The sequence below is a fragment of the Nycticebus coucang genome, chromosome 12 (genome assembly GCF_027406575.1).
Source record: "Nycticebus coucang isolate mNycCou1 chromosome 12, mNycCou1.pri, whole genome shotgun sequence".
In the NCBI taxonomy this organism is placed as follows: Eukaryota; Metazoa; Chordata; class Mammalia; order Primates; family Lorisidae; genus Nycticebus; species Nycticebus coucang.
The window spans coordinates 13,307,880-13,324,140 of NC_069791.1; the positions used below are offsets into that span (position 1 = coordinate 13,307,880).

Below are 16,261 nucleotides of genomic sequence, written 5' to 3' on the forward strand. Positions count from 1 at the left end.
ATCTCGCCCTCGGTAGAGTGCCCTGGTGTCACACAGCTCACAGCAAACTCCATCTCCTGGGTTTAGGCGATTCTCTTGCCTCAGCCTCCCAGGTAGCTGGGACTACAGGTGCCCGCCACAACACCCGGCTATGTTTTTGTTGCAGTTTGGCCGGAGCCGGGTTCGAACCCACCACCCTCGGTATATGGGGCCGGCACCCTACCAGCTGAGCCTCAGGCGCTGCCCGCCACTGTGCTTTTTGCATCTGGTTTTCTGCCCCGGAATGGAATGTGCTCGCCAGAATGAATGAACAGTGACATGATATGGAGCTCGGCAGAGTATAAAGCATAAGGTAACAGATAAGCCCACCGGCTATGGAGGCCAGTCTCCGGCTCCTCATCGGAGTTAATAAGATTTATTTCATAAGGTTGTTAAGTGGATCAAAAGGACAGTCCTGTAAAGCTTTTAGCACCACGTCTGCACGGAATGAGCGCTCAAGAAATACCCCTAATGTATGTGCGAGCGTGGCGACCTTCACCTGCCCCGCCCTGAGAGGGACTGCCCCGTGTCCGTCTCCCCAGCGCCCAGGGCACCTAGCACCGCGTCCTGCGGCCACGTGGCCTCCTCTCAAGCTCCGGACACCGGCGTTTACTAGACCGAACCCAGCTCTAGGTGCCGGGTGAACCGGGCCGCGCCCTACACCCTGCCTATGCTCTCGGATTGGCTGCTGCAGATGTCTTTCGTCAGAGGCCTCTGACGATTGGCTGCGATGCGAAGGGTGGGGCGGACCTCGGTGAGCGAAGGAAGGGCGGGGACCCGGATGTGTGTGGTGGCGGCGGCCGAAGAGCTTGTGTGCGGAGCTGAGAGGCCTATGGATGAGGAGGACGCGGCGGCCCCGGTAGGCGGAGATCGGGGGCGGGGTCCCGGAGGCCGCAGGTCTCCCCAGAGCCTGAGGCGGGGGTCCTGGGCGGGGGTTCCAGGGCCGGAGGCGGGGCCTTGCGCTCTAGTTGCTGGGTTTCCTCGGTTGGCGCACCCTTGGCCCTGCGCGGGGCCGGGGTCACCGGGCTTAGTCAAGTGGACCGGCCCGGACCCGGTTACCCTCAGGTCTGATTTGAGTGATCAGGCGGTTTCCCGGGCGGAGGCAGGGCCCAGCACGACCGCCACTCATCGGTGCCAAGGCTATGGGGTTCTGGGCAGACAGATGCCCTTAGATCTAGGTCTCCAGCATCTCCCTTGGTCAAGTCCTGGCTCTGTGCCCAAGAGTGGAGTCCTAGGGCTGCCCTACAGGTGCCTCCTCTTCTGGGTCACGTGGCGGATTGTAGCTCCTGCATAAGAGTCCTAACATGCGCACTGGCATTGAATTCAGCCCAGCCAAGACTTCCTCAACACCTACTGTGTGCAAGGCAATGTCAGGCCTTGATAGAACCCCTGTCTCAGGATTTGGGGAATGGGAATAGAAGAGTACTTCACCTCTGGCTCCCAGTTCATTTATTCATATAACTGCTGGTTGTTTAAATACCTGGACGTCCCGCCCCTCTCTATCACCATTGCTCCATCTTCCAGCGTGCTGTCATCTACAATGCAGCAACAACCTCCTGACTGTTTGCCCATTTCCACTCCTCTTATAATCAGTTCGCCAACCAGCAGCCTGAATGATCTTTAAGATCTGATAAACTTTAATATTTTATCTTTTCCGTGCTTAAAACTCTCCAGAAGTTTCCCATTACACTTGGAATAAAATCCAGACTCCTTACCGTGGTCTGTACGTCCTTCTGGTTCCTGCCTTCTCATCTAGATTCCCCCTCACATTCTCTGGCTATCATCTGTCCTGGCATTCTTTCTATTTCTCTACTGTGCTAGCTTCTGTATATCCAAGGACCTGTGGCTGTCCCTCTGCCTGGAATCTTCTTTTTGGGGTTTGTCATAAGCTTGACTCTTTTTCAACTCAAATGTCAACTCCTCAGAGAGACACCTTTTCTCTTCTCTCTGCCTACTGCTCCCATATTCTTTATCCTGTTACCCTGTTTTTTTCCTCTAATGTCTAAAATTGTCATGTCTGTTTATTGTCTGTCATGTCCACCTCCCCCCTGAGTGGAATGAGAACCATATGAGGACAGGAATCCTATCCATCTTGATCACAGCTGTCTCCCTAGCACCTTGAACAGTGCACACAGTGGGAGCTCAGTAAATGTTTGTTGAATGAGAGGCTGAGGGTGGGGATTATTGAGATCAGTCTGGGCAATTGACCTCAAGTCCACTGCCCTGTGCATTCTGGGTCCAGCAGGCTGAGGTGTTTTACTCAGGGCCCTGCTTCCTCCTCAGTCCCCTTTCCTCCTTGATAGGTTTGTTCTCATGAACAAGATGGATGACCTCAACCTGCATTACCGGTTTTTGAATTGGCGACGGCGGATCCGGGAGATTCGGGAGGTCCGAGCTTTCAGATATCAGGAGAGGTTCAAACACATTCTTGTAGATGGAGACACTTTAAGGTGAGTTCAGGGGAATGCTTCTACATTTTCTTTTCTGCTCCAGATCATAAGGTGAAAGGGGGCTTTTTCAGAGGAAGGGGACTGTCTACACTGCACTATGAGAGGCAATGCCCTGGACCTGAGAGGCCCTTCTGAGTAGAATATTGTGCACTGCTTCACCCTGCACTCCCCTCTGCCTTCCTTACTGGGATCCAATGAGGGCCTTTCCTGTTTAGGCATGAGAAGCAATCATGTCAGGTACAAGAGGCTGCCAGGGTCTCAAGAGTTCCTCAAGTGCTCTGTTGAGAAGACTCCAGTAGATCTGGGGGGTGTCTGAGTCTCCTGCCTAAATCTTAGGGATTGTGTTTGGTAAAGAGTGGCTGTTTCAAAGACGATGGATTTCCTGTTTTGGGAAGGATAGTTCTGTAGTGCATCCCATCTACCACTTCTGGTGTCTTACCAACCCCTTGGTTTGTGTGTTTGTTTTGTCTTTTCTGGCTTGAACTTGTTTGTTTTGTCTTTTCTGGCTTGAACTCTTTCCCTGCCTCCTTCTGAGCCTGTTCTCTCATAAAATTATTACTGAAAGGGAAAAGAAGTAGTGTAATTTACCTAGAAGGGAAGAAAGCTGAGGAATGGGGATTAAATAATTGTCTTCCAATCTACAAAGGACTTTGGTACAGAGGGTAGCAGCTCCACTGAGGACAGAGCCAGAGAAAAACAGCCCAAGATGCAGCAGCATGAGGGACTGAGGTTAGACAGGTTGAGACCCCTCCCAGGCAGCTAAAGGAGGCTCTACATTCTTTTCCCTCTGGAAATGAAGAAACCAGGCTTGCATTGGTCTGGTATGGGATGGACACTAGCTGGAGGCAGTGGGAGGGGTAGGCTGCAGTTACCTTAAGGATCTTGTTATGGTGTCTATGCAGATGTCCTGAAGTGCGGCCTGATGAATTCTCCTCTCTGCTGGCCCTTGCAGGGTAGGGGTTAGGGATGCTGAGACCCTCACACCAACTCCTGTACTAGGTTGTTAATGAAGCTCCCCCCTCATTCCTCCTTCAGTTACCATGGAAACTCTGGCGAAGTTGGCTGCTACGTGGCTTCTCGACCCCTGACCAAGGACAGCAATTATTTTGAGGTGATCAAGGTAGTGGGTGGGCAGAGCAGGGGATGAGATCATTAAGCTCCAAGGAGGTCCTTTACTAGATTCATGATCTGATCCTTTTAATTTTCCATCAGTGTTGTCCTGTTGACTGGGAAAAGTGTGCACAATAACGTGGACTTAATCTGGAATAGGTGCCCGACGTGGGTCAAGGTCTACTTAGATAAGGGGCAAGGGAGCAAAAGGTCTTGACCCACATCCTTGACCCACGTCCTTCCCCTACCTTAACCTAAACCAAGCATCTATTTCAGTGGTTCTAAACTTTCCTAATGCTGCAACCCTTTAATACAGTTCCTCATGTTGTGGTGACCCCCAACCATAAAATTCTTTTTGTTGCTAGTAGCAATGAAAACCACAACATGGGGAACTGTATTAAAGGGTCGCAGAATTAGGAAGGTTGAAAACCACTGACCTAGTCCATCTCCTATCTTTTTCCAAAGCTAGGAAATAATTTTTTACATATTCAAGGTAGGGTAGGCCCCACTCTTCCCAGTTCTCCCTCTGAGCATCCTCTCTTTTTCTCTGATTCCCATGTCTTTTTGTCTCTTTGAGGCTCAGCTCCCTTTGATCTCTAACTCCCCTTCTTCCTACCTCCAGCAATTTATCCCATTTCCCATCCTTGCTAATTATGCCCCACTTTCTTTCCCCCAGGTGTCTATTGTGGACAGTGGAGTCCGGGGCACCATTGCTGTGGGGCTGGTGCCTCAGTACTATAGCTTGGATCACCAGCCTGGCTGGTTACCTGACTCTGTGGCCTACCATGCTGATGATGGCAAGTGAGTTGCCTCCTGTGGAACCTGACCTATTTCCTATGGATTTGGGAACCTTAGCTATGAAGGACTACGTCAGGGTGGCTTTTCCCATTCCTTTCTGTCTTTGGCAGGTTTACAGACTTAGAGGGGGGTAGTGCTCATTCCAGGACATAGGTGGGTACCATCCCAGAGTGAGTCAGAGCAGCTGGGTGAGGCCTGTGCTGTCGAGGTAGTGGAGAAGTTGGGAGGCCAGGCTTGGGTTCTGTGTCTGTGCTTTCCACAGGCTGTATAATGGCCGAGCCAAGGGCCGCCAGTTTGGGTCGAAGTGCAACTCTGGGGACCGGATTGGCTGTGGCATTGAGCCTGTGTCCTTTGATGTGCAGACTGCCCAGATCTTCTTCACCAAAAATGGGAAGCGGGTGAGTGAGAAATCCTGGGTGGGATTTCGGTGGCTTGAAGCTGCCTAAGGATTCATAGCAGTGATTAGGAAGAGTGCACTGGCTGGGGCTTGCCCAGGAGCCCAGGTGCTTAGCTCCTGTCTTCCTTCAGTTCAGCCTCCGATTCTCCTGAAACCTAGAGAATGTAGAAGACACTTCCCCTGCCCAGGGGAAGCTGGGATATTACCCAGATATTAGGCATAGAGGGACAAGTTCATGTAGTAAAGAACAAACAGAAATTGTGGGGAGCAGACTTGAGTGATCTAGAGCAGACAAAAAGAGGACAACAAAGAGATGGAAATCAAAGATCATGGGAAATCAAGAAGGGGAGGGGAGGAGGGATGGGTTGAACCCTCCCATCCCGTGGGGTATGGTGCCCTTTGTTCGGTGATGGGCACACTAAAAGCCCCAACTTAAGTATTATATAAGGTATCCATATAACATAAACATGTGTACCCCTTTAATATTTTGAAATTAAAAAAAAAAGAGGGTAAGATGATGGTCTGGGTGTGTAAACTCAAGCTTCTCTTTGGGTTTTTGACTTGATGATTGGCGATATGTCCTTTCTACATTTTATTTTCCTTATTTCACCTCTCCTTCCCTTTCCTCTTCAGAGAGAAAAGTGTAGTGGTGAGGAGATGGAGCGGAGCAAAGAGAAGAGAGAGACACCCCAACTCTCTTCTCTGTCCAACTCCATTTCCCCCCCCTGGGAAAACTGCTTTCCCAGGCTGTGACTGAGCGCACCTGTTTCCTGGGCACCAGCGCCTCGGTGCTGCTCCAATACTGCACAGTACTGTAATTAGCAGCTAGGCAGGGGACTGGTGTTTGTCTTCTAGCTCTGTGGATACCTTGCTTGGCCAGGAGTTCTTAGCAAATTTTTAAACTTTTCAGCACTTCTAGGTTTTCTTTATTTGACAGTGTGTGGAAAAAAAAAAGAGAAAAAAGGAAAAACAAAAAAAAGGGGCGGCGCCTGTGGCTCAGCGGGTAGGGCACCGGCCCCATGTGCCGAGGGTGGCGGGTTCAAACCCAGCCCTGGACAAACTGCAACAAAAAAATAGCTGGGCGTTGTGGCAGGCGCCTGTAGTCCCAGCTACTTAGGAGGCTGAGTCAAGAGAATCGCCTAAGCCCAAGGAGTTGGAGGTTGCTGTGAGCTGTGTGACGCCACAGCACTCTACCGAGGGCGATAAGGTGAGTCTCTGTCTCTACAAAAAAAAAAAAAAAGACAGTGTGTGATAATTATTTATTGCAGCATCTTAAAAGTACCCTTGTGAGAATTAGATGAGCTAGGGAAAAGTGAGCCAGGTGGCCACTCTCTCCCTCCCTCTACTGCAGGTGGGCTCTACCATCATGCCCATGTCCCCGGATGGACTGTTCCCAGCAGTGGGCATGCACTCCCTGGGTGAGGAGGTGCGCCTGCACCTCAACGCTGAGCTGGGCCGCGAGGATGACAGCGTCATGATGGTGGACAGTTATGAGGATGAATGGGGCCGGCTGCATGATGTCAGAGTCTGTGGGACTGTAAGTAAGGGGTATGGGGGAGGGGCTCACTGGGGGAGAGCTGGGCAGGACACCTGTGGGTGAATGAGCATGTATGAGTGGCTTAGGATGGGAAGAGAGAGGGTACGGTGTTTTTTGTGAGGTTTTGGCAGGATAGCCTGGGACCTTGACATGGTTCTGAGTCCGGATCTTTAGCCCTGATTCCTTCTCTAACTTTCCCCTTCATTTGAGAACTCATGTTAGTTTGACTTTTGGAATGAGTAGAAATTCTCTTTTGCCTTTTTTTTGTTCTTTCAGCTTCTGCCTTTGTGGGGCTAGAGGCTGGCTTGGAGGCAAGATGCCAGGACTCCCTTTTGGTTTGATCCCAGCTCAACTGTGCCGTGCGGCATGTGTGGTCGCACATCCACACGTGTAGGGGAGGGCTCTTTGCTGATCTTTGTTGAGTAAGGATCAATGTTAGTCTCTTTTGTCTTCCCCTTACTCTTGCTAGAGGATGAGAACGAAGGCAGATGAACCTGTTTCAGTCATCTTCTCGCGCCTGCTTTAGTCCCTCATGGATTTTAAGCTTTCTTGGGAAGGTCATGGGCCCTGAGAGAGGTAAATTTCTTCCTGTCACCTTGAGCGCCTCATACTGAGCTGGGAGTGAGTGGTCCCAGGTCTGGGTATGGCCCTGACCTCTAGTGTGCTGCTCAGGCCTCCCACTTGGAACTGCCCCTGTGCTCCCCCTTTTCCCCAACCTGGCCTTTTTCTCCACCCTCTGGCCTTCTCACCCCAACCCAAACTGTTTTCAACTCAGCCTTTGATAGCAAAACAAGAAGCAGTGGGGGGTGGGAGTGGATTGAGCCAGGCTTTTCCCTTGTGGAGTTCAAGGTAAGTGGAACTCAGAACAAGTGGCAGAAAGTGTGCCTTCCTGCTACTTCTTATGCTTGGCACTCCTGCTGGCACTGGAGTCCAAAGGCTGCAGCCACCATGAGCTAGGAGGCCTCAGATGCCCACTCTTGACTCTCACCTCTTTCCTTTCTTTTCTCTTTCTGCCATCATTTGGACATCTACAGAGTTGAACTTGGGACTGAGCCAGGGCGATGTTCCAGCTCTCATCCCTGACCTCTCCTCAAGAGTTTTTTCCTGGCATCCTTTCCCTGCCTGGACCTGTCCCCACTCTGCCCCCAGCTCCTCCCAGGCAATCTTTTCTAATTGTTGCAGAATCCTGCAGACGTTTATAAATAGCTTCCTTCCTCCCCACCCTCCCTCAGGCCACTTATTTAAGAATTTTTTTCTTTCTTAGACATAAGCTGTCAAGTTTGGCTCTTCCCTCAAACCCTGGGGACAGCTGGCAGGGTGGGAACACTACTCTGAGCACTTGCTCCTCTGGGGCAGACTTGGGCATGAGCCTCTTTAGGGGCGTGTGCCTTCTTCTAATCTTGCCAACTATTCTGTCTTTCAAACAGGGGTGACTTACTCAGTTTCTTCCATCCTTTTGGGTGTTCCACACCACTTGTCTCCTGACTTCCTCCTTCCTGTCCCTTCTTACCATCCACTTGGTATTTATGACCCAATGATTACACTTGTGTCAGCCTGGAGGAGCCTGGGAGAGGATATTCAGGTCATTCTGGTGCCTTTTCTCTCTAAAGATGTCTAGCATAGCTGTTTCTCCTCTTTGGCTTGTCTGTTTTTTATGTCCCCCTTTGTTGGGAAGCCCTTCCCTAGGACCCCCAGGCTCCTGCTGCTGTTGATGCCTATTTCTCCTGTTCTGCGTGACATTCTTTTTTGTAGAGACAGTGTCTCACTTTATTGCCCTCGGTAGAGTACCATGGCGTCACACAGCTCACAGCAACCTCCAACTCCTGGGCTTAGGCGATTCTCCTGCCTCAGCCTCCCGAGTAGCTGGGACTACGGGAGGCGCCTGCCACAACGCCCGGCTATTTTTTTGTTGCAGTTTGGCCAGGGCCGGGTTTGAACCCACCACCCTCGGTATATGGGGCCGGCGCCCTGCTCACTGAGCCACAGGCGCCGCCCTCTGCGTGACATTCTTAGTAGAGTGCCCTTTAGAACCATAAAGGTTTCAGAGAGGTTTTGATGTTACCTAGTCCAAGTTTTCTCTGTGGGGAGACTGCTGGCATTTCAGGTGAGACAATTTTTTGATGTTAAGGACATTTAGCATCCTTAGCTTCCAGACCCAAGATGCCAATATCCCGCCTCCTCTAGTCATTGTGAGAGCCCCAAATATGTCCACACATTTCCAAATATCCTCTTGTTTTGCTATTGATGAAAAAAAGTCCCAGAGAAAAATGTTTGACATTGTTCTGATGTCGAACAGTGAACTAGCAAAACTAGGCCCAGATGTTCATTTTTTGACCTTGTCCACTGCTGATTCTACTGTCCAAATATCCTCTTACCCTCTCCCCAGGTCTGCTTTTCTGTGGCCACTCATTTCCTCTCTTCCCACACCCATCCTCATAAGAAAATGGGAGTTCCGGCTTGGTGCCCGTAGCTCAGTGGTTAGGGTGCTGGCTACATACATAGGACTGTTGGGTTTGAACCCAGCCCGGGCCTGCTAAACAACAATGACAACTGCAACAAAAATCTCAGTGATCTTCTCTTTTCTCTTCTCACTGGCTCTTCCCATGAAGAAGAACAAATTCAATTCTTGGCTCTTTTCTTTTTTCCTCCAACATTTCATTAAAAAATGTTTTAAACAGGGCAGCGCCTGTGGCTTAGTGAGTAGGGCGCTCACTAAGGGCATACCGAGGGTGGTAGGTTCAAACCTGGCCCTGGCCAAACTGCAACAAAAAAATAGCCAGGTGTTGTGGCAGGCGCCTGTAGTCCCAGCTACTCAGGAGGCTGAGGCAAGAGAATCGCGTAAACCCAAGAGTTGGAGGTTGCTATGAGTTATGATGCCATGGCATTCTACCATGGGCAATAAAGTGAGACTCTGTCTCTAAAAAAAAAAAAAAAAATTGTTTTAAACATTTAGAAAAGTTTAAAAGAATAGTAAAATGACTATCCATATACCCACTCTCTAGATTCAATAGTTATTAATATTTAGTCATGATTGTTTCATCTGAGTGTCTATAAACAGATGTGGCTCTATTCTTGAGTGGAATTCTTCTGCCTCCTATGGTCTCAGTTTCCCTTTCTAAAGAGCCCCTCCCGGGCGGCGCCTGTGGCTCAGTCCGTAAGGCGCCGGCCCCATATACCGAGGGTGGCGGGTTCAAACCCTGCCCCGGCCAAACTGCAACCAAAAAATAGCCGGGCGTTGTGGCGGGCGCCTGTAGTCCCAGCTACTCGGGAGGCTGAGGCAAGAGAATCGCTTAAGCCCAGGAGTTGGAGGTTGCTGTGAGCTGTGTGAGGCCACGGTACTCTACTGAGGGCGATAAAGTGAGACTCTGTCTCTACAACAAAAAAGAAAAAAAAAAAAAATAGCCCCTCCCTCCCCAGAGCTCTGAGGGTACTGAAGAATCACAGCTGTACTCGCTCAGGGATGGGGGTGTTATCCCTCACCTCATCCCTGGTCCAGTCCTTGCAAAGTGAGGTAGTTTGTGGAGGTGGGGGGCCATAGGTACAGCTGGTGGATTAGACTTATTTTCTGTTTTTGTTCCCTGTTTGTAGCTCCTCTGACAACTCCTTAGCGACAGGACAACAGCTTTGGTACACAAAGGGTGGTGAGTGGAGGCCCCACCCTTCCAGGGGTCCTCCCAGACCCAACCCAGAAGGAGGCTCTGTTTGGGCCTGAGCTGGGGAGCATGTCCTTGGTTCCTGTTTCAGCTGCTTCTAGCCCCTCAGGGCACTGAGCCCTCCTTTGCTCCTGTCAAGAGGGATTAGGGTCTTGTTGGTGGTGGGAGGAGGAGGGTGGTTACCAGCAGAGAAGAGGCTGGGAAGGCACTACTAGTATAAGGTGTGGGGTTCAGGGGTTTCTACACTCTGATCTGCAGCTTCTTTTCTGCAGCATTGAGTTTACCATCTTTGGTGGTGTGTGTATGGGTAGAAGGCGAGGTTGAGAGCCCCTAGGAAAGGTCTCTTTACCCCCACCAAAGATATAGAGGAACATTCCTGTTGATTGGTTATTATTTGAGGGGGCACTTGGGATAGGTAGTCTAGGGAATGGTCACCTTAGTCCTGGTTGGCCTAAGGAGCTACTCTAGTTGGAGGTAAAGGCTGAGATGAAAGATCATTTCCTGATTTAGAGATAGGTAGAAATGTGTACTGACCACTTACTGGGTGTCAGGCTCTATGCTAAGCACCTGACACTCCATTTTGCCTTCCCACCTGTTTTGTTTGTTTATTTGTTTTGTTTTGTTTTTGAGACAGAGTCTCACTTTGGCAAAGAGACTTGCCAAAGTCTCTTTGGTACCCTTGGTAAAGTGCCTTGGCGTCATAGCTCACAGCAACCTCAAACTCTTGGACTCATGATCCTCTTGCCTCAGCCTCCTGAGTAGCTGGGACTGTAGGCACCCACCACAATACCTGGCTATTTTTAGAGATGGGGGGGTCTCGCTCTTGCTGAGGCTGGTCTTGAACTCGTTAGCTCAGGCAATCCTTCTGCCTTGGCCTCCCAGAGTGCTAGGATTATAGGTATGAGCCACCTTGCCTGGCCTTCCCACCTGTTTTTTTGGAGATGCAGGCAGTGTTATCCCTATTATCCTTTAATTTACTCAATGTTAGTGGTAACTAAATAAGAGGAACTAGGATTTGAACCTGTGTCTATTGGGTTCCCTTTCAAACTAAGAGGTATTGGAGACACAAATTAAGGAGCCAGCATTAAGATCCCCTCTGGGGCTGTAGGCCAAGGAGGGGGAGGGACGTAGTTGTGAAAGCATCTCTGAGGGGCTACACTTCTCCCCACTTGCACCCCTCTAAGTGCTTGGAGAAGGCAGGAGAGTAGATCAGATGGTTTCTGCTCGCTTCTGCCCTGAATGCTGAGGGTTCCTCTCTTGAGCAGTGTACTCTGTGCTGGAACCTAGTCATTCATTCAGCAGTGCTCTGTGGGAGGGTTGTGAGGAGGGGGTTTCTGAGTTCCATGTTAGTGCAGTCCATCCTGGATCTCCAGCTTAGGGAAGCAGGCCACCATATCCTTAGCCAAAGCTCAGCAGCTGCCCTCCTCTGGGCTGAGGCAGCGGGAATGGCTGGGCGGGTTTTTCCCAAGGATCAGCCTCTGGATCAGTTGCCTTTTGGCTCTGGAACTGGAGAACACTGTGTTTCCTACACTGAGGCCAGTTGGATAGAGTGGGTCCAAGGCAGCTGTGGGGTCCCCCACCCAGTTCTACAATGCTGGTGGAGAGGGCGGGCTGGGGGCCGCTCTGACAGGGTGAAGTATAAACTAGTTATGCATCAAGTCACACCCTGCCCTCCTTGGTGGGAAGAAACAGGAGGAACCAGGCTGAGCAGAGAGCACACAGAGGACCACCGATGATTCACACAGTGTAGGCCAGGGTGTGGACTTAGTGGTCTCTGTGCCTCTCTTGTGTTCTCTTCTCCCAACCTGCCTCCAGTTCTCTTTGAACAGGAGGGGAGAATGGGATTGAGGGGGGCAGGCTTTGGGGATCCAGGGCTGAGCAGGGCACCAAGCCTGCTGATCCCACTCTCTGAAGAGGTAGTCAGGGTGCAGGACAGTCTCTGCTGGGGACATGCACCAGCTTCCATGCTGGTGCAGGGAGTGTAACTCCTTTCCTGTTCAGGCAGGAATCTTTGGGAGGTGAGAGGCTAGGATCCCAAGGCTTGCCAGGGAGATGTACAGGAGAGCTCCAGGGAGCGTGTTTTTTTTTTCAGGGCTGCAGGGGTGGGAGGGTAGAAGAAAGCCTTGTGGGGCACTTATGCTAATTAAAAGGGGATTAAGGAATCCCAGGTGATGCTGAGGGTGGGGGATAGAGGGGATGGGGTGAGTCATAGTCCCACTATTGCCATGACAACTGACAAATAAATCCTCCCAGATTTGAGGTTGCCGCCCTGTCGTGCCCAGGCAGAACCATTGTGGGGCTGAAGAGCCCCAAGAACTCATCAGTCATCTCTCCTCTCCTCCTGCCTCCATGCTAATCTTAGTCTAAGTGGAAAGGGCAGCAAAGGGCTGGGGACAGGAAAGCCTGCCTCTATCTTCACTCCCCAATTCTCACATGAAATGAAGGAGCAGAGTTGGTCATTCTGGGTCCCTTGGTTTCCCTCAGAACCTTCCTGCCCCAGCTGTGAACAGCACTGTTCAAAGCCAAGTAAAACAAGGACCTTGAAGTCATGTCAGACCCATTCCAAGCAGTATGGACTTCTGAGCTCAGCCCCTTCCCCAGACTCTTGGATTGACACCCCGACTTCTGCATCCTCCCTCTCTCCATGGGCCCCCTGAGAAAGCTGCCCAGTTTCCTCACAGCCTGGTCTTCACTTCTTTTCCCTGTGTTCAGGGCCCCTGGGGTGGACCTTTCCTAGCAGGGAAGGACCAGCAGGTTCTTCAGGGAGGTGATGATGGCCGGGATCCCTGCCCCCACCTGTGCCTCTGGCTTGCTGCTGCTCCCGGCCTTCTGGAAGGGCTTGGAGGTCTCTTTGCTTCTGCTCTTCTCTTGCCTGCCCCACCCATGTTCTTCCATGCTTGCCTAGAGCTTTGAGCTGTGCCTCTAGGATTCTTTCTCTTTCAGCCAGTGGTTTTTGTCAACTTGGAAAACTGGTACCCAGACTGCCTTGGGACCAAGATTCCAGGGTACATGGCACTGTCCTTGACCCCCACCTGCCCCTCCTCCCACAGCTGCTGGAGTACTTGGGGAAGGGCAAGAGCATTGTGGATGTAGGGCTGGCCCAGGCCCGGCACCCACTAAGCACCCGCAGCCACTACTTTGAGGTGGAGATTATAGACCCTGGAGAGAAATGCTACATCGCCTTGGGGCTGGCTCGGAAGGTGAGTGCGAATGCTGGGCCTTTCTGCTCAGCTCTAGGGCTGAGATGGGCCAGGAAGCTCTTGAGGAAACCAGGGAGGCCTGGGCTGTGGAGGGAGGATTTAACTTTGAGACAGAACCCATATTATATGTGAGTACAGACCCCATGTGACCAGGAGCCTCAGACAGCCTGGGGTAGGGGTCGGGGTGGGACAGCCTGAGGCCCTGGTCTTGAAAGCTTGGCACCTTTCTCACTGTCCCTTCTCTGGCACGCCCAGCACCTGCAGGATGTGCGAGGCTATGGGACGGTGAACCAGTGGTGAGCCACTGTCTGGGTTATAAGCCTATACCCGAAGATTGAATATCCAGACCCTACTCTCCACTCTCTCCTGTCCTCTTTGTGTGTGTGGGACCACAGATTATCTTTTTTCTTCTTGGTGCAGGATTATCCCAAGAACAGGCACCCTGGCTGGAGCAGAGGGTCTGTGGCTTATCATGCAGGTGAATAGAGGGCTTCCCTGGGAAAGGGGGACTGTGGAGACTTAAGGACACCATTTTCTTGGTCCCCTCACACACGGCTTCTCTTCTTTCCCTGCTGCTGGCTGATCCCCCCTTCTCCTGCCAAGCCAAAGGATAGGGGCTGGAGATCTGGGCCCAAACTGGACATTCCTGGCCTCTGAGTTGGCTCCTTCTGTGCCCTTCCTGTGGATCCTACAGATTCTTCATTTTCTTTTTTTGGTCAGCTTGATTTCCTTTAGGGCTTTCTTACGAAGAGAAGCAAGCCTTGAGTTCTTGGCCTCACCTCTACCCTCCCCCTCTGGTTGTCATTCCTTCTCTAAGGGTTCTCTCCTCTCTTCCTACTAGTTCCCTGAAGGAGTCTCCCTTTTAGCTCCTGGAGTGAGGGATACTGTATCTCTTTTTTTAATTTGGTGCCCCCCTTTCCACATCTTTCTCCTCATTTTTGTTTCATCTTGTCCCCTCCCTTCCTCAGAGCCGGTGAGGGGGGCAGAGAAGTGTTCAACCTCAAGCAGGGGCCATGTGGTGGGGGCCGGGGTATGGTGTCACCCACGCCTTCTTCAAGTCTGTCCTCTCCCCTCCCTCCAACAGATGATGGGAAGATCTTCCATGGCAGTGGCGTGGGAGACCCCTTTGGGCCACGCTGTTACAAAGGGGATATTATGGGCTGCGGAATCATGTTCCCCCGGGACTACATTCTGGACAGTGAGGGTGAGTGAGGTGGGGGTGGTCAGCAGGCTGCTCAGGGCAGTGGGTGGGGGAGTACCATAGGAGCTCAGATTTCCTGTTCTCCTAGGGGATAGTGATGACAGCTGTGACACGGTGATCCTGTCTCCGACTGCCCGGGCTGTGAGGAATGTTCGGAACGTCATGTACCTGCACCAGGAAGGAGAAGAGGAGGAGGAGGAAGAGGAAGAGGAAGATGATGGAGAAGAGATAGAGCCAGAGCATGAGGGCAAAAAGGTGGTGGTGAGTAGGGGAGAATTTAGGGTGGGACTGGGTTCTCGGGTCTGTCATCGCCCTTGCGGGGTAGGAAAGAGGGACAATCTGGCCCTGCCATCAAAGGTCTTCTGGGGTGGCAGGGGCTGGTGACGTGAGGGGACTTGGTTGGGAGGCTGTTTTCCCAGCCTCAGGACGCCCTCTTGCGGTCACTTGCATTTTCATCCTAACTGAGCCCCTGCTGGGAGCTGGGAGTGGCTGGGTTGGGCCTGTGTAGCTGGTCAGAGAAGAGGCAGGAAGCTCTTCTCTGTTCCATTCTTCTCCCCAATACCACCCCAGGTATTCTTCACTCGGAATGGCAAGATCATCGGGAAGAAGGATGCTGTTGTACCTTCTGGAGGCTTCTTCCCCACCATTGGCATGCTGAGCTGTGGGGAGAAAGTCAAAGTAGACCTGCACCCTCTGAGTGGCTAGGCCTCCCTACTGCCTCTTCTCTCTCTCCTCACCCTTTGCGAACCACGGACTCAGCTCCCGACTTCCCTGAGGATGTGCTCAGCCAGCAGGCCTGGGGGTGCATAGTCTCTCTGCCCCTCCCAGCTCAGACCCCTCAGGCTCTTCTGTGCTCACATTTCTGACCTGGTACCACCCCTCTCATCAGTCCCTGGGCCTGAGAACAGCCCGAGAATGGTGTTGACACTGGGTACGACCTGCTTGCTTGGGTGAGTGGGCATTAGGATCCCCTTTCCCTGGCCGGCTCTGTGTGAGTGGGGAGGAGCGGGCACCTGTCTCAGCTGCTGTTTGGGCATGACGCTTTGTAGAGGGTGGGGAGGAGACAGCCCTGTCCCCTACTTGCTACAGTATTTCTCCTTGGACTCTTCCTTTTTGTTCCCTGTCCTCTTGGTGGGAACTGGTTGCTGCTGTCATCCCCCTGGCAGGATTCTGGAGCCTCTCTTGGGCTGTCTCTCTCTCTTCACTGGCTGCTGCCACATGAAGTTCTCTAGGGTCTCTCTTCTTTCCTGTGACAGCTGGCTTTGATTGCCCTCACCTGCTCAGGCACCCAGAGAATCTTTGGCTCCCCCCCATCACATCCACATGGGTGGATACCTGTTGCATGGTTAAGAGAGAGGGGCTATGAGATGGCAGGGCCCTGGGACCTTTACTTCTCTCCCCCTTTTATCCACTGGTCACCTGACACTTACGTCCCTAGCTCCCTAGGATGGAGGCTAAGGCTCTGGGCATGTCTCCCCTGCTGTGGTGTGAGTGCCACCCCAGGGCCTGAGCTAAGCCCAGAAGGGCAGCTGGGCCCCTCGCTCTCTTGTCCAGCCCTTACTCCCACCCCAGTGCCCCAGCTTGCTGCTTGTCCCACTTGCCTGTTTTGCTTCAGTGTTGGATTCTAGCACCTTTGTATGTCTGCCCCTACCAAGCTCGTATATCTCCTTCTATTCCCTCGACCCCCTCCCCTAGCCATGACTTCTCCCAGGAGGAAGAGGCAGCAGGGACTGTTTGCACAGAGCGGGCGGGGCTGTGGGGAAAGCAGGTGATCGGTGGTGCTACTGGGGCCTTCTCTGGCCTCCCTTCAGGCCCCACAGTATGATATATGACATGTATGTACAGGACAGAGATGTTTATACAGCTGGTAAAGATGGAGTTTCTGTATTTATCAGTA

General features: G+C 51.9%; 1 protein-coding gene across 1 annotated transcript; it reads left to right on the forward strand.

Annotated features, from left to right (window-relative positions):
• Nucleotides 1-757: 757 nt before the first annotated feature.
• SPRYD3 (SPRY domain containing 3) lies at nucleotides 758-16,251 on the forward strand. The gene is made up of 11 exons (XM_053557266.1): nucleotides 758-877; nucleotides 2,322-2,468; nucleotides 3,504-3,579; nucleotides 4,255-4,379; nucleotides 4,639-4,774; nucleotides 6,125-6,310; nucleotides 13,014-13,163; nucleotides 13,584-13,641; nucleotides 14,248-14,367; nucleotides 14,453-14,625; nucleotides 14,935-16,251. Exons 1-11 carry the CDS (start codon nucleotides 855-857, stop codon nucleotides 15,067-15,069), a joined length of 1,329 nt encoding a protein of 442 aa, XP_053413241.1. The 5' UTR covers nucleotides 758-854; the 3' UTR covers nucleotides 15,070-16,251.
• The last annotated feature ends 10 nt before the right edge of the window (nucleotides 16,252-16,261 follow it).